The sequence below is a fragment of the Oncorhynchus keta genome, chromosome 23 (assembly GCF_023373465.1).
Source record: "Oncorhynchus keta strain PuntledgeMale-10-30-2019 chromosome 23, Oket_V2, whole genome shotgun sequence".
NCBI classification, from domain to species: domain Eukaryota; kingdom Metazoa; phylum Chordata; class Actinopteri; order Salmoniformes; family Salmonidae; genus Oncorhynchus; species Oncorhynchus keta.
The window spans coordinates 9,983,995-10,009,674 of NC_068443.1; the positions used below are offsets into that span (position 1 = coordinate 9,983,995).

Here is a 25,680-nt window from a genome sequence, read left to right on the forward strand (position 1 = left end):
CATTCTATAAAGGTGTCACACAGCAGCTGACCCATTCTATAAAGGTGTCACACAGCAGCTGACCCATTCTATAAAGGTGTCACACAGCAGCTGACCCATTCTATAAAGGTGTCACACAGCAGCTGACCCATTCTATAAAGGTGTCACACAGCAGCTGACCCATTCTATAAAGGTGTCACACAGCAGCTGACCCATTCTAAAGGTGTAAAGGTGTCACACAGCAGCTGACCCATTCTATAAAGGTGTCACACAGCAGCTGACCCATTCTATAAAGGTGTCACACAGCAGCTGACCCATTCTATAAAGGTGTCACACAGCAGCTGACCCATTCTATAAAGGTGTCACACAGCAGCTGACCCATTCTATAAAGGTGTCACACAGCAGCTGACCCATTCTATAAAACAGCTGACCCATTCTATAAAGGTGTCACACAGCAGCTGACCCATTCTATAAAGGTGTCACACAGCAGCTGACCCATTCTATAAAGGTGTCACACAGCAGCTGACCCATTCTATAAAGGTGTCACACAGCAGCTGACCCATTCTATAAAGGTGTCACACAGCAGCTGACCCATTCTATAAAGGTGTCACACAGCAGCTGACCCATTCTATAAAGGTGTCACACAGCAGCTGACCCATTCTATAAAGGTGTCACACAGCAGCTGACCCATTCTATAAAGGTGTCTGACCCACAGCAGCTGACCCATTCTATAAAGGTGTCACACAGCAGCTGACCCATTCTATAAAGGTGTCACACAACAGCTGACCCATTCTATAAAGGTGTCACACAGCAGCTGACCCATTCTATAAAGGTGTCACACAGCAGCTGACCCATTCTATAAAGGTGTCACACAACAGCTGACCCATTCTATAAAGGTGTCACACAGCAGCTGACCCATTCTATAAAGGTGTCACACAGCAGACCCATTCTATAAAGGTGTCACACAGCAGCTGACCCATTCTATAAAGGTGTGACCCATTCTATAAAGGTGTCACACAGCAGCTGACCCATTCTATAAAGGTGTCACACAGCAGCTGACCCATTCTATAAAGGTGTCACACAGCAGCTGACCCATTCTATAAAGGTGTCACACAGCAGCTGACCCATTCTATAAAGGTGTCACACAGCAGCTGACCCATTCTATAAAGGTGTCACACAGCAGCTGACCCATTCTATAAAGGTGTCACACAGCAGCTGACCCATTCTATAAAGGTGTCACACAGCAGCTGACCCATTCTATAAAGGTGTCACACAGCAGCTGACCCATTCTATAAAGGTGTCACACAGCAGCTGACCCATTCTATAAAGGTGTCACACAGCAGCTGACCCATTCTATAAAGGTGTCACACAGCAGCTGACCCATTCTATAAAGGTGTCACACAGCAGCTGACCCATTCTATAAAGGTGTCACACAGCAGCTGACCCATTCTATAAAGGTGTCACACAGCAGCTGACCCATTCTATAAAGGTGTCACACAACAGCTGACCCATTCTATAAAGGTGTCACACAGCAGCTGACCCATTCTATAAAGGTGTCACACAGCAGCTGACCCATTCTATAAAGGTGTCACACAGCAGCTGACCCATTCTATAAAGGTGTCACACAGCAGCTGACCCATTCTATAAAGGTGTCACACAGCAGCTGACCCATTCTATAAAGGTGTCACACAGCAGCTGACCCATTCTATAAAGGTGTCACACAGCAGCTGACCCATTCTATAAAGGTGTCACACAGCAGCTGACCCATTCTATAAAGGTGTCACACAGCAGCTGACCCCATTCACACAGCAGCTATTCTAAAGGTGTCACACAGCAGCTGACCCATTCTATAAAGGTGTCACACAGCAGCTGACCCATTCTATAAAGGTGTCACACAGCAGCTGACCCATTCTATAAAGGTGTCACACAGCAGCTGACCCATTCTATAAAGGTGTCACACAGCAGCTGACCCATTCTATAAAGGTGTCACACAGCAGCTGACCCATTCTATAAAGGTGTCACACAGCAGCTGACCCATTCTATAAAGGTGTCACACAGCAGCTGACCCATTCTATAAAGGTGTCACACAGCAGCTGACCCATTCTATAAAGGTGTCACACAGCAGCTGACCCATTCTATAAAGGTGTCACACAGCAGCTGACCCATTCTATAAAGGTGTCACACAGCAGCTGACCCATTCTATAAAGGTGTCACCAGAGACTGGTCAAGAATTCTAAAAAGGTGTCACCACAGCTGACCCATTCTATAAAGGTGTCACTACAGCTGACCCATTCTGTCACAGCAGCTGACCCATTCTATAAATTAAAGCTGACCCATTCTCACCCCTGACCCATTCTATAAAGGTGTGCTGCTGTCATAGGCTGACCCATTCTATAAAGGTGTCACACAGCAACCCCTCACACCCTGACCCATTCTATAAAGGTGCTGCTGTCATAAAGGCTGACCCATTCTATAAAGTGTCAAAGCCCTGACCCATTCTCACACGCTGCTGTCAGAGCAGCTGACCCATTCAAGGTGTAAACCCTGACCCATTCTCTACGCTGCTGTCATAGGCTGACCCACTATAAAGGTTAAACCCTCACCCCTGCCTCTATAAAGGTGTCTACAGCTGCTGTCATAGGCTGACCCATTCTATAAAGTGTAAACCCTCCCCTGCCTCTCTACGCTGCTGTCATAGGCTGACCCACTATAAAGGTGTAAACCCTGACCCCTGCCTTTACGCTGCTGTCATAGGCTACACAAGTTAAACCCTCCCTCTCTATGCTGCTGTCATAGGCTACACAAGTTAAACCCTCCACAAGTTAAACCCTCCCCCTGGCTCTCTACGCTGCTGTCATAGGCTACACAAATTAAACCCTCCCCCTGCCTCTACGCTGCTGTCATAGGCTACACATGTTAAACCCTCCCTCTCTATGTTGCTGTCATAGGCTACACAAGTTAAACCCTCCCCCTCCCTCTCTACGCTGCTGTCATAGGCTACACAAGTTAAACCCTCCCTCTCTACGCTGCTGTCATAGGCTACACAAGTTAAACCCTCCCTCTCTACGCTGCTGTCATAGGCTACACAAGTTAAACCCTCCCCCCTCGCCTCTCTAAACCTCCCCCTCTCGCTGCTGTCATAGGCTACACAAGTTAAACCCTCCCCCTCTCTACGCTGCTGTCATAGGCTACACAAGTTAAACCCTCCCTCTCTACGCTGCTGTCATAGGCTACACATGTTAAACCCTCCCTCTCTACGCTGCTGTCATAGGCTACACAAGTTAAACCCTCCCTCTCTACGCTGCTGTCATAGGCTACACAAGTTAAACCCTCCCTCTCTACGCTGCTGTCATAGGCTACACAAGTTAAACCCTCCCTCTCTACGCTGCTGTCATAGGCTACACAAGTTAAACCCTCCCTCTCTACGCTGCTGTCATAGGCTACACAAGTTAAACCCTCCCTCTCTACGCTGCTGTCATAGGCTACACATGTTAAACCCTCCCTCTCTACGCTGCTGTCATAGGCTACACAAGTTAAACCCTCCCTCTCTATGCTGCTGTCATAGGCTACACAAGTTAAACCCTCCCTCTCTACGCTGCTGTCATAGGCTACACAAGTTAAACCCTCCCTCTCTATGCTGCTGTCATAGGCTACACAAGTTAAACCCTCCCTCTCTACGCTGCTGTCATAGGCTACACAAGTTAAACCCTCCCTCTCTACGCTGCTGTCATAGGCTACACAAGTTAAACCCTCCCTCTCTACGCTGCTGTCATAGGCTACACAAGTTAAACCCTCCCTCTCTACGCTGCTGTCATAGGCTACACAAGTTAAACCCTCCCTCTCTACGCTGCTGTCATAGGCTACACAAGTTAAACCCTCCCTCTCTACGCTGCTGTCATAGGCTACACAAGTTAAAACCTCCTCTCTACGCTGCTGTCATAGGCTACACAAGTTAAACCCTCCCTCTCTACGCTGCTGTCATAGGCTACACAAGTTAAACCCTCCCTCTCTAAGCTGCTGTCATAGGCTACACAAGTTAAACCCTCCCTCTCTACGCTGCTGTCATAGGCTACACAAGTAAAACCTCCCTCTCTACGCTGCTGTCAAACCTCCCCTCCCTCTCTACGCTGCTGTCATAGGCTACACATGTTAAACCCTCCCTCTCTACGTTGCTGTCATAGGCTACACAAGTTAAACCCTCCCTCTCTACGCTGCTGTCATAGGCTACACAAGTTAAACCCTCCCTCTCTACGCTGCTGTCATAGGCTACACAAGTTAAACCCTCCCTCTCTACGCTGCTGTCATAGGCTACACAAGTTAAACCCTCCCTCTCTACGCTGCTGTCATAGGCTACACAAGTTAAACCCTCCCCCTGCCTCTCTACGCTGCTGTCATAGGCTACACAAGTTAAACCCTCCCCCTCCCTCTCTATGTTGCTGTCATAGGCTACACAAGTTAAACCCTCCCTCTCTACGCTGCTGTCATAGGCTACACAAGTTAAACCCTCCCTCTCTACGCTGCTGTCATAGGCTACACATGTTAAACCCTCCCTCTCTACGCTGCTGTCATAGGCTACACAAGTTAAACCCTCCCTCTCTACGCTGCTGTCATAGGCTACACAAGTTAAACCCTCCCTCTCTACGCTGCTGTCATAGGCTACACATGTATCTGGTTAAAAAAAGGTACGACATTACCAAAACGTTGCTTAATAAGTTTACCCATTGAATTGTTGGGTGTGACTTTCTTTGTATAGGCTACAGAACTATCAGGATTCTGTTTTACCAACATCCCATCTGTTTGTCCAGGTGTTACAGTCCATATGGTACGCAGGAACAAGGAGAGAGCTGAGAGAGAGAGAGATTGCTCGTGTGTGTTTGTGAACTCAGATTCCGCATAAAGATCAACATCTGACCATACTGGTTTATTGTATTACTTTAAATTACTTTTCAATCTAGGAAGTTTACAGTCACCATCTGGATATATCTGAGACACAAGGTCTGGGATCCTTTCAAATGCAATATATACTAACCTGCAACACCCCACCATCAACATGCTGCTAGGCTCCACACAGTCTGTATACTAACCTGCAACACCCCACCATCAACATGCTGCTAGGCTCCACACAGTCTGTATACTAACCTGCAACACCCCACCATCAACATGCTGCTAGGCTCCACACAGTCTGTATACTAACCTGCAACACCCCACCATCAACATGTTGCTAGGCTCCACACAGTCTGTATACTAACCTGCAACACCCCACCATCAACATGTTGCTAGGCTCCACACAGTCTGTATACTAACCTGCAACACCCCACCATCAACATGTTGCTAGGCTCCACACAGTCTGTATACTAACCTGCAACACCCCACCATCAACATGTTGCTAGGCTCCACACAGTCTGTATACTAACCTGCAACACCCCACCATCAACATGCTGCTAGGCTCCACACAGTCTGTATACTAACCTGCAACACCCCACCATCAACATGTTGCTAGGCTCCACACAGTCTGTATACTAACCTGCAACACCCCACCATCAACGTGTTGCTAGGCTCCACACAGTCTGTATACTAACCTGCAACACCCCACCATCAACGTGTTGCTAGGCTCCACACAGTCTGTATACTAACCTGCAACACCCCACCATCAACATGTTGCTAGGCTCCACACAGTCTGTATACTAACCTGCAACACCCCACCATCAACGTGTTGCTAGGCACCACACAGTCTGTATACTAACCTGCAACACCCCACCATCAACGTGTTGCTAGGCACCACACAGTCTGTATACTAACCTGCAACACCCCACCATCAACGTGTTGCTAGGCACCACACTAGAGGTGGACTGATTGTCCTGCGTTGCATATAATCTGACTGAGCGGTGGTAGGCAGAAGCAGACGCGTAAACATTCATTCAAACAGCACTTTCAGACGTTTTGCCAGCAGCGCTTCGTTGTGCGTCAAGCATTGCACTGTTTATGACTTCAAGCCTATCTGTTTATGACTTCAAGCCTATCAACTCCTGGTGTAGAGATGAGGCTGGTGTAACCGAAGTGAAATGGCTGGCTAGTTAGCGCACAAACGTCACTCGCTCTGAGCCTTCTAGTAGTTGTTCCCCTTGTTCTGCATGGGTTATGCTGCTTCGATGGTGGCTGTTGTCGTTGTGTTCCTGGTTCAAGCCCAGGGAGGAGCAAGGAGAGGGTCGAAAACTATACTGTTCCACTGGCAATACTAAAGTGCCTATAAGAACGTCAAATAGTCAAAGGTTAATGAAATACAAATGGTATAGAGGGAAATAGTCCTATAATTCCTATAATAACTTCAACCTAAAACTTCTTACCTGGGAATATTGAAGACTCATGTTAAAAGGAACCACCAGCTTTCATATGTTCTCATGTTCTGAGCAAGGAACTGAAACGTTAGCTTTCTTACATGGCACATATTGCACTTTTACTTTCTTCTCCAACACTTTGTTTTTGCATTATTTAAACCAAATTTATTTGAGGCTAAATGGATTTGATTGATGTATTATATTAAGTTAAAATAAGTGTTAATTCAGTATTGTTGTAATTGTCATTATTACAAATAAATACATGTTTTAAAAAATCAGCCGATTAATCGGTAGCGGCTTTTTTGGTCCTGCAATAATCGGTACCGTTGAAAACTCATAATCGGCCGACCTCTAATATAGACTTTATTTTTTTCTATTGTGTTATTGACTGTACGCTTGTTTATTCCATGGGTAACTCTGTGTTGTTGTTTCAGTCGCACTGCTGTGCTTTATCTTGGCCAGGTCGCAGTTGTAAATGAGAACATGTTCTCAACTGGCCTACCTGGTTAAATAAAGGTGAAATAAAAAAAAGTAATAAAAAATTCCACTGCAGAAGAGTTAGGACCCAAGGGTGGTGGACACGTGCACAGTAGACATAACCAACCAATGGTCTGGATATTCCTTGGGGCTATGCCATGGTAGTTTCTGCAATAAAAAAAATATCTGTCAACATCAACTCTTTTGTCCATTCTGGCATGTCCATGTACTGACGACACCGTTCTCATCCTCTTCCCCCCCAGATTAGTTACATCAGGGGGCATGCTGGTCCAGAAGGTCCGACCTGATGACCTCCAGTCTGCAAAAGGTCACTGATGGACCCATGGTCTAGGTAGAAGTAGAGAACAGGGTTTACATGGTGAGGATACCTTGCTTGGAGGTGCTTGGCAACAGTAGTTATGTACAACACACTATAAGATTGTATTCATCGCATACGTATGTCAAAAGTTGCTTAAGACTGTTATTGTGTGACCCAGCTGCACCATATCAACATAAGCTAGTATTTTCCAGTCTCAAGATGTGACCCCAATGGAACCAAACACACACAACCATTTGATAAACTCTTTCATACCTAAAGAACCAATTCTAATACTAGCTGAAATGATTCAGCTCTAAGGCTGAACAAAAATATAAAAGGCAACATGCAACAATGTAAAATATTTTACCGAGTTACAGTTCATATAAGGAAATCAGTCAATTGAAAAATTCATTGGGCTCTAATCTTTGGATTTCACATGACTGGGAATACAGATATGCATCTGACGGTCACAGATACCTTAACAAAAAGGAAGGAGCATGGATCAGAAAACCAGTCAGTATCTGGTGTGACCACCATTTGCCTCGTGCAGCGTGACATCTCTCCTTCACATCGAGTTGATCAGGCTGTTTGTTGCCTGTGGAATGTTGTCCCACTCCTCAATGGCTGTGCAATGTTGCTGGATATTGGCAGGAACTGAACACTACGTCGGTCCAGAGCATCCCAAACATGCTCAACATGTCTGAGTATGCAGGCCATGGAAGAACTAGGACATTTTTAGCTTCCAGGAAGTGTGTACAGATCCTTGTGACATGGAGGCGTGCTGAAACATCACGTGATGACGGCTGATGAATGGCACGACAATGGGCCTCAAGATCTGGTCACGGTATCTCCGCATTAAAAATTGCCTTGATAAAATGCAATTGTGTTCGTTGTCTGTAGCTTATGCCTGCTCATACCATAACCCCACCGCCACCGTGTTCACAACGTTGACATCATCATCATACCACTTGCCCACACGGTGCCATAAACGCCGTCTGCCATCTGCCTGGTACAGTTGAAACTGGGATTCATCCGTGAAGAGCACTCTTCTCCAGCGTGCCACTGGCCATCGAAGGTGAGCATTTGCCCACTGAAGTCGGTTACGACACCAAACTGCAGTCAGGTCAATACCCTGGTGATGACGAGCATGTTGGTGAGCTGCCCTGGGACGGCTTCTGACAGTTTGTACAGAAATTCTTCAGTTGTGCAAACCCAAAGTTTCATCAGCTGTCCGGGTGGCTGGTCTCAGATAATCCCGCAGGTGAAGAAGCCAGATGTGGAGGTCCGGGGCTGGCGTGGTTACACCTGGTCTGCCGTATGTTAGGCCGGTTGGACTTACTGTCAAATTCTCTAAAACAACATTGGAGTTGGCTTATGGGAGGGAAACATTCGCTGGTTGACATCCCTGAAGTCAGTATGCGAATTCTATGCTCCCTCAAAAACATCTGGAGCATTGTGTTGTGACAAAACTGCATATTTTAGAGTGGGATTTTGTCCCCCAGCACAAGGTGCACCTATGTAACGATCATGCTGTTTAATCAGCTTCTTGATATTCCACACCTGTCACGTAGATGATCTTGGCAAAGGAAAAATGCTCACTAACAGGCATGTGAACATTTGTTCACAATTTTAGAGAAATAAGCTTTTCGTGCACGTATGAAACATTTCTGGAATCTTTTATTTCAGCTCATGAAACCAACACTTCACATGTTCCGTTTGCAGTTTTGTTCAGTGTAGAATCCCAACTTCCACTAAAGTTAAATGTTCACTTCAGTCATTGATGTAAATGGAATTCTCCCCTTTGTACTTTTCACTGTGTTAAGGAAATGCAAAGCTTCAGTATGTGACCAACAGCCATGAGGTGGTAGATCGCTCATCCTGACAGTCACGGTCGCTCATTTGTCTCTTAAACTAGAATCCCAGCTGAGGGACGGGCCTGAAAAAAATAAATGTAGCCACTCATTCAGACAGAGCTTATGGATGCAAGGACTGACCATCCAGGATATCAACATTTTTAACCATGCTCAGCTGAACTGAGCTCATGAGGAATTTGAAACGTGTTCTTTAAGATTGAAATAGGTAAAAAATAAGTTTGAAAAAAATAGTTGTAGCAACTAAGGATTCTAGCTTTAAGTATGTCTAACCTGCCCTCATTGTCTTTCATTGGTAATAAAGAACGTGGCCTTAAACACAGATTGAGTATATATATCCCTGTCTGAAACAGGACACACACACTTGAATTCAACGATTTGTGTTAGCCTGAAGGATCAGCATTAAATAATTGTTGGCTAAGAAATAAAACCTCAATATTCAATATTTTTTTATTTATTTTTGTTAGCAATCCACATTTGCTGTTTTGTTTTTAATAATTCATTCTCATTTTTATACAGTATTGAAAACCAAAAAAAAAAAAAAAAAAGTGGTGCATTCACATCTTTCCCAAGGGATTCTTTTAAGGTCGATCTCTACAAGGGTAAAACGGTGAAAAGCTGGAATCCATCCATGTTGAAATTCTCACAGGGAGCAAGAGTAATAGTAGTTGGCCTGATAAAAAAAAAAAAAAAATCTACAACACTTCATGGATTTTTTTTTTTTGTATTATTTTTTTTGCCATTTAACTTCTGGTTTTTGTCATTTTTGTAAAGGGAGGAGTCAGCTTCCCAGCATTTATCTTTTAAAAAGGAACTTCCCAGTCCATGCGCACAACACTCCCCCTCCAAAAAAACACTCCCCCTCAATCCATTTCTCCTCTCCCACAATGCTCCTCTCCTCTTATGCAACGTAGGTGTAGACTTTGCGATCCTCAGGCGTCCGTGCCAAATATTCTCTCTCTATGAGTCCTTCAATGCGCTTCTTAATGACCACGGGGCTGGGGAGGAACCGGGCCCTCAGCTGCTGGGTGACCTGGGGAGAAAGGCAATACAATAACACTATTAGACACTACACTATCGTTTCTCTGGTTCAAGAGACTGTGCTGAAAATGTCCTTGAAATATCATGTTAATGTCCTGTACTGAAATTTGATGTCCCGAAATATCCAGTGTATTTTCATGAAAAACCATAAGATGATAGGTGAAAGAATAGCACTGAGATGATTGCCAGCACTCATGTTGCAAAAAAGTTACCTCAAAGTACTCACTGAAATACTGTAGGCATAAACATTTCCATGTAAAAATATAAATTGAAAACAAAATCTTATATTCAACCAAATTGACTCAGAAATTATCTAGGGATGCAGATTATAATAATAAAAACTATCTTCCAAACCTGGCTGCACACCAACCCTACACATGCTGTGACGAGGGACTGAATGGACAACAGATGGAAATTTACCCGCTTTGCTCAGAGACAATTTATGCTTTTGATCCGAAAATGTGGTCGGTGTTTCCATATGGAGGCGTTGCGGAGCCTCCGGCAGCATTCAGAGGCCAAACTGAGCTCCATACCGCATCGCCGTGCACCTTGCACATTTCGAAACAACGCAGAGTGCTCCGTAAAACTACGCATTGACATGATTGATTGATGGAAGGTGAGGGGGGGGGTCCTGTATAAACACAAAGTCACTTCCTTGACAACAGCTCTGCACTGCTCTGAGAAGTACGAATGCCCTGACTTCTGCAGTGGCCCGATCATCCTTACTGCTGCACGGCCAATGCAGACAACAGATTGGCCACACAGCGCCTTTTAGTCTGAAATATTGAACAATGTGTGTTGTCCCTGTGAAATAAACCAAGTCCAGGGCAGTACAGCAGGTGGAGATCAAGGCAGAGAGTTCTCTCCAGACCCCATGGGCCGGTTTCCCTAAACAGATTCAATGGAAATTCTCCCATTGAGCTAGTTATTCTTTAGTCTAGGGCAAAGGTCCGTCCTCCACCCCTTTTTCCTCTGTCCACAGTAACCCCCGAAACTGATAAGTGGTCTAGTAGATGAATGTCAATGGGTTAGTAGGAGAACGGAAGAGGTTCCTCCCATCCTCTACAGCCACCTTTCATCGAGAAGAGTCATGTGAATACTATGAGTCTTTATTGGAAGAGGCTCCTCCCCTCCTCTACAGCCACCTTTCATCGAGAAGAGTCATGTGAATACTATGAGTCTTTATTGGAAGAGGCTCCTCCCCTCCTCTACAGCCACCTTTCATTGAGAAGAGTCATGTGAATACTACGAGTCTTTATTGGAAGAGGTTCCTCCCCTCCTCTACAGCCACCTTTCATCGAGAAGAGTCATGTGAATACTACGAGTCTTTATTTGGAAGAGGCTCCTCCCCTCCTCTACAGCCACCTTTCATTGAGAAGAGTCATGTGAATACTACGAGTCTTTATTGGAAGAGGTTCCTCCCCTCCTCTACAGCCACCTTTCATCGAGAAGAGTCATGTGAATACTACGAGTCTTTATTTGGAAGAGGCTCCTCCCCTCCTCTACAGCCACCTTTCATTGAGAAGAGTCATGTGAATACTACGAGTCTTTACTTGGAAGAGGTTTGGAATCTGCCTCACCCCCTTTGAATCAGTGTTTGTTTTGTCTGTATGCTTTTCTCCTTCAGACGTGTTAAAACAATATGCCTCAAGGTTTTACCTAGAAAATGTCTTGCACAACCAACTTGTTTTTATCATTTCACAGATGTATTTTGGGATCCACCCTTGTAAACGTAATTTAACTGATGACGCACGAGAGAAGGAGCTTCTCATTTCATAAAAGCGCTTTTTTTCTCTACTTTCCCTCTTCTTCTTCAAAAGGAGGGGAGAGGAAGTCTCCATTTGATTTGCTCAACTGCTGAAAGGCCATCTCCATGGTAACACTACCACTTACCATCCGAATCTCTATGGATGCCATATAGGCCTAAGCTTACTCTGTGTCCAGGAAACAATCTGCCAGTGTTTGTTTTGTCACCCCTCCTCTCCCTGCCGGGGTTTTGTCTGTAGGCCTCCTCTCCTTCCGGGCGTGTTAAAACAATATGCCTGCCGGTTTTACCTAGAAAATCCTCTTGCACGGGCCAACTTGTTTTTATCATTTCCGGGGCGTAGGGATCCACCCTTGCCGGGCGCCGAGGCCTCCCTCTCCCTGCCGGGCGGAGGCCTCATTTCCTAAAAGCCGGGCGCCGAGGCCTCCTCTCCTGCCAAAAGGGCGCCGAGGCCTCCTCTCCCTGCCGATTTCCCTCAACGGGCTGAGGCCTCCTCTCCCTGGTAACACTACCACTTACCATCTCTCTATGGATGCCATATAGGCCTCCTCTCCCTGTCCGGGAAACAAGGCCTCCTCTCCTGCCGGGCGCCGAGGCCTCCTCTCCCTGCCGGGCGCCGAGGCCTCCTCTCCCTGCCGGGCGCCGAGGCCTCCTCCCTCCCGGGCCGGGCGCCGAGGCCGAGGCCCCTCCCTGCCGGGCGCCGAGGCCTCCTCTCCCTGCCGGGGCGCCGAGGCCTCCTCTCCCTGCCGGGGCGCCGAGGCCTCCTCTCCCTGCCGGGGCGCCGAGGCCTCCTCTCCCTGCCGGGGCGCCGAGGCCTCCTCTCCCTGCCGGGGCGCCGAGGCCTCCTCTCCCTGCCGGGGCGCCGAGGCCTCCTCTCCCTGCCGGGGCGCCGAGGCCTCCTCTCCCTGCCGGGGCGTCGAGGCCTCCTCTCCCTGCCGGGGCGTCGAGGCCTCCTCTCCCTGCCGGGGCGTCGAGGCCTCCTCTCCCTGCCGGGGCGTCGAGGCCTCCTCTCCCTGCCGGGGCGTCGAGGCCTCCTCTCCCTGCCGGGGCGTCGAGGCCTCCTCTCCCTGCCGGGGCGTCGAGGCCTCCTCTCCCTGCCGGGGCGTCGAGGCCTCCTCTCCCTGCCGGGGCGTCGAGGCCTCCTCTCCCTGCCGGGGCGTCGAGGCCTCCTCTCCCTGCCGGGGCGTCGAGGCCTCCTCTCCCTGCCGGGGCGTCGAGGCCTCCTCTCCCTACCGGGGCGTCGAGGCCTCCTCTCCCTACCGGGACGTCGAGGCCTCCTCTCCCTACCGGGACGTCGAGGCCTCCTCTCCCTACCGGGACGTCGAGGCCTCCTCTCCCTACCGGGACGTCGAGGCCTCCTCTACCGGGACGTCGAGGCCTCCTCTACCGGGACGTCGAGGCCTCCTCTACCGGGACGTCGAGGCCTCCTCTACCGGGACGTCGAGGCCTCCTCTACCGGGACGTCGAGGCCTCCTCTACCGGGACGTCAAGGCCTCCTCTACCAGGACGTCAAGGCCTCCTCTACCAGGACGTCAAGGCCTCCTCTACCAGGACGTCAAGGCCTCCTCTACCAGGACGTCAAGGCCTCCTCTACCAGGACGTCAAGGCCTCCTCTACCAGGACGTCAAGGCCTCCTCTACCAGGACGTCAAGGCCTCCTCTACCAGGACGTCAAGGCCTCCTCTACCAGGACGTCAAGGCCTCCTCTACCAGGACGTTAAGGCCTCCTCTACCAGGACGTTAAGGCCGCACCCACCTCTGCTACCAGGACGTTGTGCTGCATCCTCTTTCTGGACTTCATGATGCGGACGATGGCCGCCTCGATCTCATGCTTCCTGTCGTCGTCCACCTTCTGCCGCGTCTCCTTCCTCTCTGGGTCCGACTCGCCCTGCTTAGCAGCGACTGGAGGGAGGGAGAGAGAGAGAGAGACAGCAACCTTAGCACGGCGGAGGGGGCTGGCCGCAACCTCAGCACAAGGCCACGTTCAGTAGCCGAACGTTGCAGATAGAAATACCACAAATAGAGCCAATTATTTTGCAAAACACGACATGTCAGAGAAGCATGTTTGTTCTAAATAGCATATCTCTATCTGCGCGTCCTGCTGAACACATCTCAGGTCATAAGGGCAAAGTCAAAGGTCAACATGCCCAGATGTTAAATGAGCAATAGTTGGAAGATGACCCCCTAAGCCTGTAGCTCCCCAGACCAGAAGACCACTGTGATATGGGTCCTTTTATCATTTAGAATAACAGACAGACGCACTCACCCGTCTGTATTTTGACTCTGTGCAGCTTGGAGGTAAACTGATCGTTGACTGTAAACACGTGGCCGTTCTCGATCTCCTTGGACTTGGGCTCCTTGGTGAGAACGCGCTGTGTGGGCTTCCCGCAGGCCAGCGACTGCAGGGCTCGCACCAGCTCCCTCTCCGGTATGTCCGTCTCCTGCTGGATCTCCTACAGTGGGGACGGGAGTGGAAGAAAGGGTAAAAGGAGGAGCAGAGGGAGTGAAGGAGGAAGGGGAGCAGAAAATGGGATCTTGCCATCTTTATCTGTGAATTCTAACACTTTTATGTGATGGAGACTGACCTGTATCTGGCTCTTACCTCAAACGTGGACTTTTCTCTGTTGTTGAAGAGTATGAGGATGGTCATCTGGAAGGTGGAGACCTGCAGTATGTGCTTCCTGGTGTTAGAGCCCGTCACCTGGGCTCCTCCCACTCCCACCTCCGAACCATCCTCCTGGAGAGACGGAGAGAGACTGTGACTGACCCAAACTTTAAGGAAAGCTTTGACTATGTACAGACTCAGTGAGCATAGCCTTGCTATTGAGAAAGGCCGCCATAGCCTGTCTTCTCTTGAGAGTCAGGTCTGCCTATGTGCTCACTGCCCTCAAAATGAGGTGGAAACTGAGCTGCACTTCCTAACCTCCTGCCCAATGTATGACCATATTAGAGACACATACTTCCCTCAGATTACACAGATTCACAAAGAATTTGAAAACAAACGCAATTTTGATAAACTCCCATATCTATTGGGTGAAATACCAGTGTGCATCACACCAGCAAGATGTGACCTGTTGCCACAAGAAAAGAAGTGACGAACAAACACCATTGTAAATACAACCTGTATATATGTTGATTTATTTTCCCTTTAGTACTTTAACTATTTGCACATCATTACAACACTGCATATATACATAATATGACATTTGAAATGTCTTTATTCTTTTGGAACTTCTGTGAGTGTCATGTTTACTGTACATTTTAGTTTTTCACTTTTGTTAATGATTTATTTCACTTAATTTGGCAATGTTAACATATATAAATATATAAAGCCCCTTGAATTGAGACAGAGTGACCAGAGGTAGAAAGAGATGGAAATGGGTTAAGAGAAGGGAGAGTGGAGAGAGAAATGTAAAACAGTATTGACAGTTCACATCATTCTGAGTAGACCCCCCATGCCTTATTGTCGACAGGAAACCTTTACCTTCTTGATGGGGCCGTGGAAGGTTGCGTTGAGGTCAGCTGAGCCCATGTGGTGCTGGAGGGTCAGCTGTCTGCCACTGTGTTTGGCCAAGTAGAACCTAACAGAAAAATATATATTAAATTGACTACACTGTGGAAGACACATGTAATAGATAACAGATCCATCGTTGAGGCTCAGCTGGTACCTTCTGAAGACCTCGAAGGCGTGTCTCGGGGAGGGGGGGATGGTGCATTTGGGCGTGGCCGACTGTGTGGGCCAATAGCCAGTGGTGAGTACTCTTACTGTGAGGTCGACGCCCCCTAGAGACAGCTGGGAGAAACGGCAGTCACAACATGAAAAGGAGAACCAAGACACACAGGAGTCCAGGGTTTAGAACACAGAAACAAGACATGTTAGGGCAATGCCAGTTTTTCATTTGATAGAAATAGGTGGTGACAACGTGGACTGTTAGGGGTGTTTGTGTGTGTGGAGACAATGTGGACTGTTAGGGGTGTTTGTGTGTGTGGAGACAATGTGGACTGTTAGGGGTGTGTGTGTGTGTGTGGAGACAATGTGGACTGTTAGGGTGTGTGTGTGTGTGGAGACAATGTGGACTGTTAGGGTGTGTGTGTGTGTGGAGACAATGTGGACTGTGTGTGTGTGTGTGTGGAGACAATGTGGACTGTGTGTGTGTGTGTGTGTGGAGACAATGTGGACTGTGTGTGTGTGTGTGTGTGTGTGGAGACAATGTGGACTGTGTGTGTGTGTGTGGAGACAATGTGGACTGTGTGTGTGTGTGTGTGGAGACAATGTGGACTGTTAGGGTGTGTGTGTGTGTGGAGACAATGTGGACTGTTAGGGGTGTGTGTGTGTGGAGACAATGTGGACTGTTAGGGGTGTGTGTGTGTGGAGACAATGTGGACTGTTAGGGGTGTGTGTGTGGAGACAATGTGGACTGTTAGGGGTGTGTGTGTGTGGAGACAATGTGGACTGTTAGGGGTGTGTGTGTGTGGAGACAATGTGGACTGTTAGGGGTGTGTGTGTGTGGAGACAATGTGGACTGTTAGGGGTGTGTGTGTGTGGAGACAATGTGGACTGTTAGGGGTGTGTGTGTGTGGAGACAATGTGGACTGTTAGGGGTGTGTGTGTGTGGAGACAATGTGGACTGTTAGGGGTGTGTGTGTGGAGACAATGTGGACTGTTAGGGGGTGTGTGTGTGGAGACAATGTGGACTGTTAGGGGTGTGTGTGTGTGGAGACAATGTGGACTGTTAGGGGGTGTGTGTGTGGAGACAATGTGGACTGTTAGGGGTGTGTGTGTGTGGACTGTTAGGGTGGTGTGTGTGGAGACAATGTGGACTGTTAGGGGTGTGTGTGTGTGGAGACAATGTGGACTGTTAGGGGTGTGTGTGTGTGTGTGTGTGGAGACCATGTGGACTGTTAGGGTGTGTGTGTGTGGAGACCATGTGGACTGTGTGTGTGTGTGTGTGTGGAGACAATGTGGACTGTTAGGGGGTGTGTGTGTGTGGAGACAATGTGGACTGTTAGGGGTGTGTGTGTGTGGAGACAATGTGGACTGTTAGGGGTGTGTGTGTGTGGAGACAATGTGGACTGTTAGGGGTGTGTGTGTGTGGAGACAATGTGGACTGTGTGTGTGTGTGTGTGGAGACAATGTGGACTGTGTGTGTGTGTGTGGAGACAATGTGGACTGTGTGTGTGTGTGTGTGTGGAGACAATGTGGACTGTTAGGGGTGTGTGTGTGTGTGTGTGTGGAGACAATGTGGACTGTTAGGGGTGTTTGTGTGTGTGGAGACAATGTGGACTGTTAGGGGTGTGTGTGTGTGTGTGTGGAGACAATGTGGACTGTTAGGGGTGTGTGTGTGGAGACAATGTGGACTGTTAGGGGTGTGTGTGTGTGTGTGTGTGTGGAGACCATGTGGACTGTTAGGGGTGTGTGTGTGTGTGTGTGTGTGTGGAGACCATGTGGACTGTTAGGGTGTGTGTGTGTGTGTGTGTGGAGACCATGTGGACTGTTAGGGGTGTGTGTGTGTGTGTGTGTGTGTGGAGACCATGTGGACTGTTAGGGTGTGTGTGTGTGTGTGTGTGTGTGGAGACCATGTGGACTGTTAGGGGTGTGTGTGTGTGTGTGGAGACCATGTGGACTGTTAGGGGTGTGTGTGTGTGTGGAGACCATGTGGACTGTTAGGGGTGTGTGTGTGTGTGTGGAGACCATGTGGACTGTTAGGGGTGTGTGTGTGTGTGTGGAGACCATGTGGACTGTTAGGGGTGTGTGTGTGTGTGGAGACCATGTGGACTGTTAGGGGGTGTGTGTGTGTGTGGAGACCATGTGGACTGTTAGGGGGGTGTGTGTGTGTGGAGACCATGTGGACTGTTAGGGGTGTGTTTGTGTGGAGACCATGTGGACTGTTAGGGTGTGTGTGTGTGGAGACCATGTGGACTGTTAGGGTGTGTGTGTGTGGAGACCATGTGGACTGTTAGGGGTGTGTGTGTGGAGACCATGTGGACTGTTAGGGGTGTGTGTGTGTGGAGACCATGTGGACTGTTAGGGGTGTGTGTGTGTGGAGACCATGTGGACTGTTAGGGGTGTGTGTGTGTGGAGACCATGTGGACTGTTAGGGTGTGTGTGTGTGGAGACCATGTGGACTGTTAGGGGTGTGTGTGTGGAGACCATGTGGACTGTTAGGGGTGTGTGTGTGTGGAGACCATGTGGACTGTTAGGGGGTGTGTGTGTGTGGAGACCATGTGGACTGTTAGGTGTGTGTGTGTGTGTGTGTGTGTGGAGACCATGTGGACTGTTAGGGGTGTGTGTGTGCGGAGACCATGTGGACTGTTAGGGGTGTGTGTGTGCGGAGACCATGTGGACTGTTAGGGGTGTGTGTGTGCGGAGACCATGTGGACTGTTAGGGGTGTGTGTGTGCGGAGACCATGTGGACTGTTAGGGTGTGTGTGTGCGGAGACCATGTGGACTGTTAGGGGTGTGTGTGTGCGGAGACCATGTGGACTGTTAGGGGTGTGTGTGTGCGGAGACCATGTGGACTGTTAGGGGTGTGTGTGTGCGGAGACCATGTGGACTGTTAGGGGTGAGTGTGTGTGGAGACCATGTGGACTGTTAGGGGGTGTGTGTGTGTGTGGAGACCATGTGGACTGTTAGGGGTGTGTGTGTGTGGAGACCATGTGGACTGTTAGGGGTGTGTGTGTGTGGAGACCATGTGGACTGTTAGGGGTGTGTGTGTGTGGAGACCATGTGGACTATTAGGGGTGTGTGTGTGTGTGTGTGTGTGGAGACCATGTGGACTGTTAGGGGTGTGTGTGTGTGTGTGCGGAGACCATGTGGACTGTTAGGGGGGTGTGTGTGTGCGGAGACCATGTGGACTGTTAGGGTGTGTGTGTGCGGAGACCATGTGGACTGTTAGGGGTGAGTGTGTGTGGAGACCATGTGGACTGTTAGGGGGTGTGTGTGTGTGGAGACCATGTGGACTGTTAGGGGTGTGTGTGTGTGGAGACCATGTGGACTGTTAGGGGTGTGTGTGTGTGGAGACCATGTGGACTGTTAGGGGTGTGTGTGTGGAGACCATGTGGACTGTTAGGGGTGTGTGTGTGTGTGTGTGTGGAGACCATGTGGACTGTTAGGGTGTGTGTGTGTGTGCGGAGACCATGTGGACTGTTAGGGAGACCATGTGGACTGTTAGGGGGTGTGTGTGGAGACCATGTGGACTGTTAGGGGTGTGTGTGTGTGGAGACCATGTGGACTGTTAGGGTGTGTGTGTGTGGAGACCATGTGGACTGTTAGGGGTGTGTGTGTGCGGAGACCATGTGGACTGTTAGGGGTGTGTGTGTGGAGACCATGTGGACTGTTAGGGTGTGTGTGTGTGTGGAGACCATGTGGACTGTTAGGGGTGTGTGTGTGTGTGTGTGTGTGGAGACCATGTGGACTGTTAGGGGTGTGTGTGGAGACCATGTGGACTGTTAGGGGTGTGTGTGTGTGGAGACCATGTGGACTGTTAGGGTGTGTGTGTGTGGAGACCATGTGGACTGTTAGGGGTGTGTGTGTGTGTGTGGAGACCATGTGGACTGTTAGGGGTGTGTGTGTGTGGAGACCATGTGGACTGTTAGGGGTGTGTGTGTGTGGAGACCATGTGGACTGTTAGGGGTGTGTGTGTGTGGAGACCATGTGGACTGTTAGGGGTGTGTGTGTGTGGAGACCATGTGGACTGTTAGGGGTGTGTGTGTGGAGACCATGTGGACTGTTAGGGGTGTGTGTGTGGAGACCATGTGGACTGTTAGGGGTGTGTGTGTGTGGAGACCATGTGGACTGTTAGGGGTGTGTGTGTGTGGAGACCATGTGGACTGTTAGGGGTGTGTGTGTGTGGAGACCATGTGGACTGTTAGGGGTGTGTGTGTGTGGAGACCATGTGGACTGTTAGGGGTGTGTGTGTGTGGAGACCATGTGGACTGTTAGGGTGTGTGTGTGTGTGGAGACCATGTGGACTGTTAGGTGTGTGTGTGTGTGTGTGTGGAGACCATGTGGACTGTTAGGGGTGTGTGTGTGTGTGGAGACCATGTGGACTGTTAGGGTGTGTGTGTGTGGAGACCATGTGGACTGTTAGGGGTGTGTGTGTGTGTGGAGACCATGTGGACTGTTAGGGGTGTGTGTGTGTGGAGACCATGTGGACTGTTAGGGGTGTGTGTGTGTGGAGACCATGTGGACTGTTAGGGGTGTGTGTGTGTGGAGACCATGTGGACTGTTAGGGGTGTGTGTGTGTGGAGACCATGTGGACTGTTAGGGTGTGTGTGTGGAGACCATGTGGACTGTTAGGGTGTGTGTGTGTGGAGACCATGTGGACTGTTAGGGTGTGTGTGTGTGGAGACCATGTGGACTGTTAGGGGTGTGTGTGTGGAGACCATGTGGACTGTTAGGGGTGAGTGTGTGTGTGAGACCATGGACTGTTAGGGGTGTGTGTGTGTGGAGACCATGTGGACTGTTAGGGTGTGTGTGTGTGTGGAGACCATGTGGACTGTTAGGTGTGTGTGTGTGTGGAGACCATGTGGACTGTTAGGGGTGTGTGTGTGTGGAGACCATGTGGACTGTTAGGGGTGTGTGTGTGTGGAGACCATGTGGACTATTAGGGGTGTGTGTGTGTGTGTGTGTGTGTGGAGACCATGTGGACTGTTAGGTGTGTGTGTGTGGAGACCATGTGGACTGTTAGGGGGTGTGTGTGTGCGGAGACCATGTGGACTGTTAGGGTGTGTGTGCGGAGACCATGTGGACTGTTAGGGGTGTGTGTGTGCGGAGACCATGTGGACTGTTAGGGGTGTGTGTGTGCGGAGACCATGTGGACTGTTAGGGGTGTGTGTGTGCGGAGACCATGTGGACTGTTAGGGGTGTGTGTGTGCGGAGACCATGTGGACTGTTAGGGGTGTGTGTGTGCGGAGACCATGTGGACTGTTAGGGTGTGTGTGTGCGGAGACCATGTGGACTGTTAGGGTGTGTGTGTGCGGAGACCATGTGGACTGTTAGGGTGTGTGTGTGTGGAGACCATGTGGACTGTTAGGGGTGTGTGTGTGCGGAGACCATGTGGACTGTTAGGGGTGTGTGTGTGTGTGTGTGGAGACCATGTGGACTGTTAGGGGTGTGTGTGTGGAGACCATGTGGACTGTTAGGGGTGTGTGTGTGGAGACCATGTGGACTGTTAGGGGTGTGTGTGTGGAGACCATGTGGACTGTTAGGGGTGTGTGTGTGGAGACCATGTGGACTGTTAGGGGTGTGTGTGTGTGTGGAGACCATGTGGACTGTTAGGGGTGTGTGTGTGTGTGTGGAGACCATGTGGACTGTTAGGGGTGTGTGTGTGTGTGTGTGTGTGGAGACCATGTGGACTGTTAGGGGTGTGTGTGTGTGTGGAGACCATGTGGACTGTTAGGGGTGTGTGTGTGTGGAGACCATGTGGACTGTTAGGGGTGTGTGTGTGTGGAGACCATGTGGACTGTTAGGGTGTGTGTGTGTGGAGACCATGTGGACTGTTAGGGGTGTGTGTGTGTGTGGAGACCATGTGGACTGTTAGGGGTGTGTGTGTGTGTGGAGACCATGTGGACTGTTAGGTGTGTGTGTGTGTGTGTGTGTGGAGACCATGTGGACTGTTAGGGGTGGTGTGTGTGTGTGGAGACCATGTGGACTGTTAGGGTGTGTGTGTGTGGAGACCATGTGGACTGTTAGGTGTGTGTGGTGTGTGTGTGTGTGAGACCATGTGGACTGTTATGTGGACTGTTAGGGGTGTGTGTGTGTGTGGAGACCATGTGGACTGTTAGGGGTGTGTGTGTGTGTGGAGACCATGTGGACTGTTAGGGGTGTGTGTGTGTGTGTGTGTGTGGAGACCATGTGGACTGTTAGGGGTGTGTGTGTGTGGAGACCATGTGGACTGTTAGGGGTGTGTGTGTGTGTGTGTGTGGAGACCATGTGGACTGTTAGGGGTGTGTGTGTGTGGAGACCATGTGGACTGTTAGGTGGTGTGTGTGTGTGTGGAGACCATGTGGACTGTTAGGGGTGTGTGTGTGTGTGTGGAGACCATGTGGACTGTTAGGGGTGTGTGTGTGTGTGTGGAGACCATGTGGACTGTTAGGGTGTGTGTGTGTGTGTGGAGACCATGTGGACTGTTAGGGTGTGTGTGTGTGTGTGGAGACCATGTGGACTGTTAGGGTGTGTGTGTGTGTGTGGAGACTATGTGGACTGTTAGGGGTGTGTGTGTGTGTGTGGAGACCATGTGGACTGTTAGGGGGTGTGTGTGTGTGTGTGGAGACCATGTGGACTGTTAGGGGTGTGTGTGTGTGTGTGGAGACCATGTGGACTGTTAGGGGGGTGTGTGTGTGTGTGGAGACCATGTGGACTGTTAGGGGTGTGTGTGTGTGTGTGTGGAGACCATGTGGACTGTTAGGGGGTGTGTGTGTGGAGACCATGTGGACTGTTAGGGGTGTGTGTGTGTGTGGAGACCATGTGGACTGTTAGGTGGTGTGTGTGTGTGTGGAGACCATGTGGACTGTTAGGGGTGTGTGTGTGTGTGTGGAGACCATGTGGACTGTTAGGGTGTGTGTGTGTGTGTGGAGACCATGTGGACTGTTAGGGGTGTGTGTGTGTGGAGACCATGTGGACTGTTAGGGGTGTGTGTGTGTGGAGACCATGTGGACTGTTAGGGGTGTGTGTGTGTGGAGACCATGTGGACTGTTAGGGGTGTGTGTGTGTGGAGACCATGTGGACTGTTAGGGGGTGTGTGTGTGGAGACCATGTGGACTGTTAGGGGTGTGTGTGTGTGGAGACCATGTGGACTGTTAGGGGTGTGTGTGTGGAGACCATGTGGACTGTTAGGGGTGTGTGTGTGTGGAGACCATGTGGACTGTTAGGGGTGTGTGTGTGGAGACCATGTGGACTGTTAGGGGTGTGTGTGTGGAGACCATGTGGACTGTTAGGGGTGTGTGTGCGTGGAGACCATGTGGACTGTTAGGGTGTGTGTGCGTGGAGACCATGTGGACTGTTAGGAGACCATGTGGACTGTTAGGGGTGTGTGTGTGGAGACCATGTGGACTGTTAGGGGGTGTGTGTGGAGACCATGTGGACTGTTAGGGTGTGTGTGGAGACCATGTGGACTGTTAGGGGTGTGTGTGGAGACCATGTGGACTGTTAGGGGGTGTGTGGAGACCATGTGGACTGTTAGGGTGTGTGTGGAGACCATGGACTGTTAGGGTGTGTGGAGACCATGTGGACTGTTAGGGGTGTGTGGAGACCATGTGGACTGTTAGGGTGTGTGTGGAGACCATGTGGACTGTTAGGGTGTGTTGGAGACCATGTGGACTGTTAGGGGTGTGGAGACCATGTGGACTGTTAGGGGTGTGTGTGGAGACCATGTGGACTGTTAGGGGTGTGTGTGGAGACCATGTGGACTGTTAGGGGTGTGTGTGGAGACCATGTGGACTGTTAGGGGTGTGTGTGGAGACCATGTGGACTGTTAGGGGTGTGTGTGGAGACCATGTGGACTGTTAGGGGTGTGTGTGGAGACCATGTGGACTGTTAGGGGTGTGTGTGGAGACCATGTGGACTGTTAGGGGTGTGTGTGTGTGGAGGTATATAACAGTCTTACCCCCGTGGACTGTTAGGGGTGTGTGTGTGTGGAGGTATATAACAGTCTTACCCCCGTGGACTGTTAGGTGTGTGTGTGTGTGGAGGTATACAACAGTAATATATGCCATTTAGCAGACGCTTTTATCCAAAGCGACTTACAGTCATGTGTGCATACATTCTACGTATGGGTGGTCCCGGGAAACGAACCCACTACCCTGGCGTTACAAGCGCCATGCTCTACCAACTGAGCTACAGAAGGACCACAACAGGGGTGTTGTCTTACCCCCGTGGACTGTTAGGTGTGTGTGTGTGGAGGTATATAACACTCTTACCCCCGTGGACTGTTAGGTGTGTGTGTGTGGAGGTATATAACAGTCTTACCCCCGTGGACTGTTAGGTGTGTGTGTGTGGAGGTATATAACACTCTTACCCCCGTGGACTGTTAGGGGTGTGTGTGTGGAGGTATATAACAGTCTTACCCCCGTGGACTGTAGGTGTTGTCTGAACTCGTCCATGGTGGTGTTGGAGATGCTCATGTCTCTGAACATCCCTTCCAGTTTAGAGGTGAACTGACAGCCACACTCAGTCTACACAGAGAAGACAACACAGCGATTCACACAGCACATCGAGTCACACAGCACAGCGAGTCACACAGCACAGCGAGTCACACAGCACAGCGAGTCACACAGCACAGCGAGTCACACAGCACAGCGAGTCACACAGCACATCGATTCACATGTTCAGGGTTGAGACCAGCACAATATGGAACACCAGGTCAAACAACTACCAGTCCATTCTAATGCTTAGAGATGTAAGATAGTCAAGAACATCCTGATTATTAATGATAATAAAGTAATAATCTAATTAAAATCAAATGAATTAGTTATATATTGGGTATGAAATGTCAATGTGTAATTGACAGCAGACTCGTTCATCTCCTCACCTTTAGCTTAGAGATCATGTTCTTTTCAGAGTCGTCTGAGACACTCTTGTTGGTGAGCAGCCTCCGGGCCAAGTGCTGTTTGTAGTACCTCTCAAACACATCCTTCTCCTGCATGAACCGGAAAAGAACCATGGCCTTGTCCAGGATGGACTCCACCTCCTGTTCTGTCAGCTGGAGACCCAAACAGACAGAGTTAGGATATTGGTTTGAATAGTTTTGGGTAGGTACGGTAGATATGAAAGGTGGGGTAGGTACGGTAGATATGAAAGGTGGGGTAGGTACGGTAGATATGAAAGGTGGGGTAGGTACGGTAGATATGGAAGGTGGGGTAGGTACGGTAGATATGGAAGGTGGGGTAGGTACGGTAGATATGAAAGGTGGGGTAGGTACGGAAGGTGGGGTAGGTACGGTAGGTATGGAAGGTACGGTAGATATGGAAGGTGGGGTAGGTACGGTAGATATGGAAGGTGGGGTAGGTACGGTAGGTATGGAAGGTACGGTAGATATGAAAGGTGGGGTAGGTATGGAAGATATGGAAGGTGGGGTAGGTACGGTAGATATGGAAGGTGGGGTAGGTACGGGAGATACGGAAGGTGGGGTAGGTACGTTAGATACGAAAGGTGGGGTAGGTACGTTAGATACGAAAGGTGGGGTAGGTACGTTAGATACGAAAGGTGGGGTAGGTACGTTAGATACGAAAGGTGGGTAGATACGGAAGGTGGGTAGATACGGAAGGTGGGGTAGGTACGGAAGATACGAAAGGTGGGGTAGGTACGGAAGATACGAAAGGTGGGGTAGGTACGGAAGATACGAAAGGTGGGGTAGGTACGGAAGATACGAAAGGTGGGGTAGGTACGGAAGATACGGAAGGTACGGAAGATACGGAAGGTGGGGTAGGTACGGAAGATACGGAAGGTGGGGTAGGTACGGAAGATACGGAAGGTGGGGTAGGTACGGTAGATACGGAAGGTGGGGTAGGTACGGTAGATACGAAAGGTGGGATAGCTACGGAAGATACGGAAGGTGGGGTAGGTACGGTAGATACGAAAGGTGGGGTAGGTACGGTAGATACGAAAGGTGGGGTAGGTACGGAAGATACGAAAGGTGGGGTAGGTACGGAAGATACGGAAGGTGGGGTAGGTGCGGTAGATACGAAAGGTGGGGTAGGTACGGTAGATACGGGAAGGTGGGGTAGGCATGGCATGGAAAGTAGGGTAGGTATGGTAAGGAATGGAAGGTAGGGTAGGAGGTAGGGTAGGTATAGGAGGTAGGGTAGGGCATGGTCGGTAGGTGTGGAAGGTAGGGTCGGTGTGGAAGGTAGGGTCGGTGTGGAAGGTAGGGTCGGTGTGGAAGGTAGGGTCGGT

The 25,680-nt window shown here is 49.8% G+C and overlaps 1 protein-coding gene and 2 long non-coding RNA genes across 5 annotated transcripts in view; 2 read left to right on the plus strand and 1 right to left on the minus strand.

The window, feature by feature from the left end:
* Positions 1–9,417: 9,417 nt before the first annotated feature.
* The window catches only part of LOC118378570 (cullin-3-like), a 39,046-nt gene continuing 22,783 nt past the window's right edge, over positions 9,418–25,680 (minus strand). For both annotated transcript variants that reach the window (XM_052476289.1, XM_052476288.1), the window contains 8 exons: positions 24,317–24,487; positions 23,853–23,960; positions 15,455–15,579; positions 15,271–15,367; positions 14,389–14,523; positions 14,053–14,239; positions 13,543–13,688; positions 9,418–10,014 (listed from right to left, as the gene is read on the minus strand). In XM_052476289.1, the coding sequence (XP_052332249.1) occupies positions 9,883–10,014; positions 13,543–13,688; positions 14,053–14,239; positions 14,389–14,523; positions 15,271–15,367; positions 15,455–15,579; positions 23,853–23,960; positions 24,317–24,487 (1,101 nt within the window). In that variant the 3' untranslated portion in view covers positions 9,418–9,882. The remainder of the gene's footprint in view (positions 10,015–13,542; positions 13,689–14,052; positions 14,240–14,388; positions 14,524–15,270; positions 15,368–15,454; positions 15,580–23,852; positions 23,961–24,316; positions 24,488–25,680) is intronic.
* On the plus strand, positions 11,155–11,660 carry LOC127910962 (uncharacterized). Its single transcript, XR_008077010.1, has 3 exons — positions 11,155–11,289; positions 11,364–11,436; positions 11,511–11,660. It is a non-coding gene; the product is annotated as an uncharacterized LOC127910962 (long non-coding RNA).
* LOC127910961 (uncharacterized) lies at positions 16,751–21,124 on the plus strand. 2 transcript variants are annotated; one of them, XR_008077009.1, is made up of 5 exons: positions 16,751–16,932; positions 17,119–17,244; positions 17,333–17,380; positions 17,418–17,534; positions 21,030–21,124. It is a non-coding gene; the product is annotated as an uncharacterized LOC127910961 (long non-coding RNA). The 2 variants fall into 2 exon arrangements; XR_008077008.1 differs by having other exon boundaries at positions 17,333–17,534.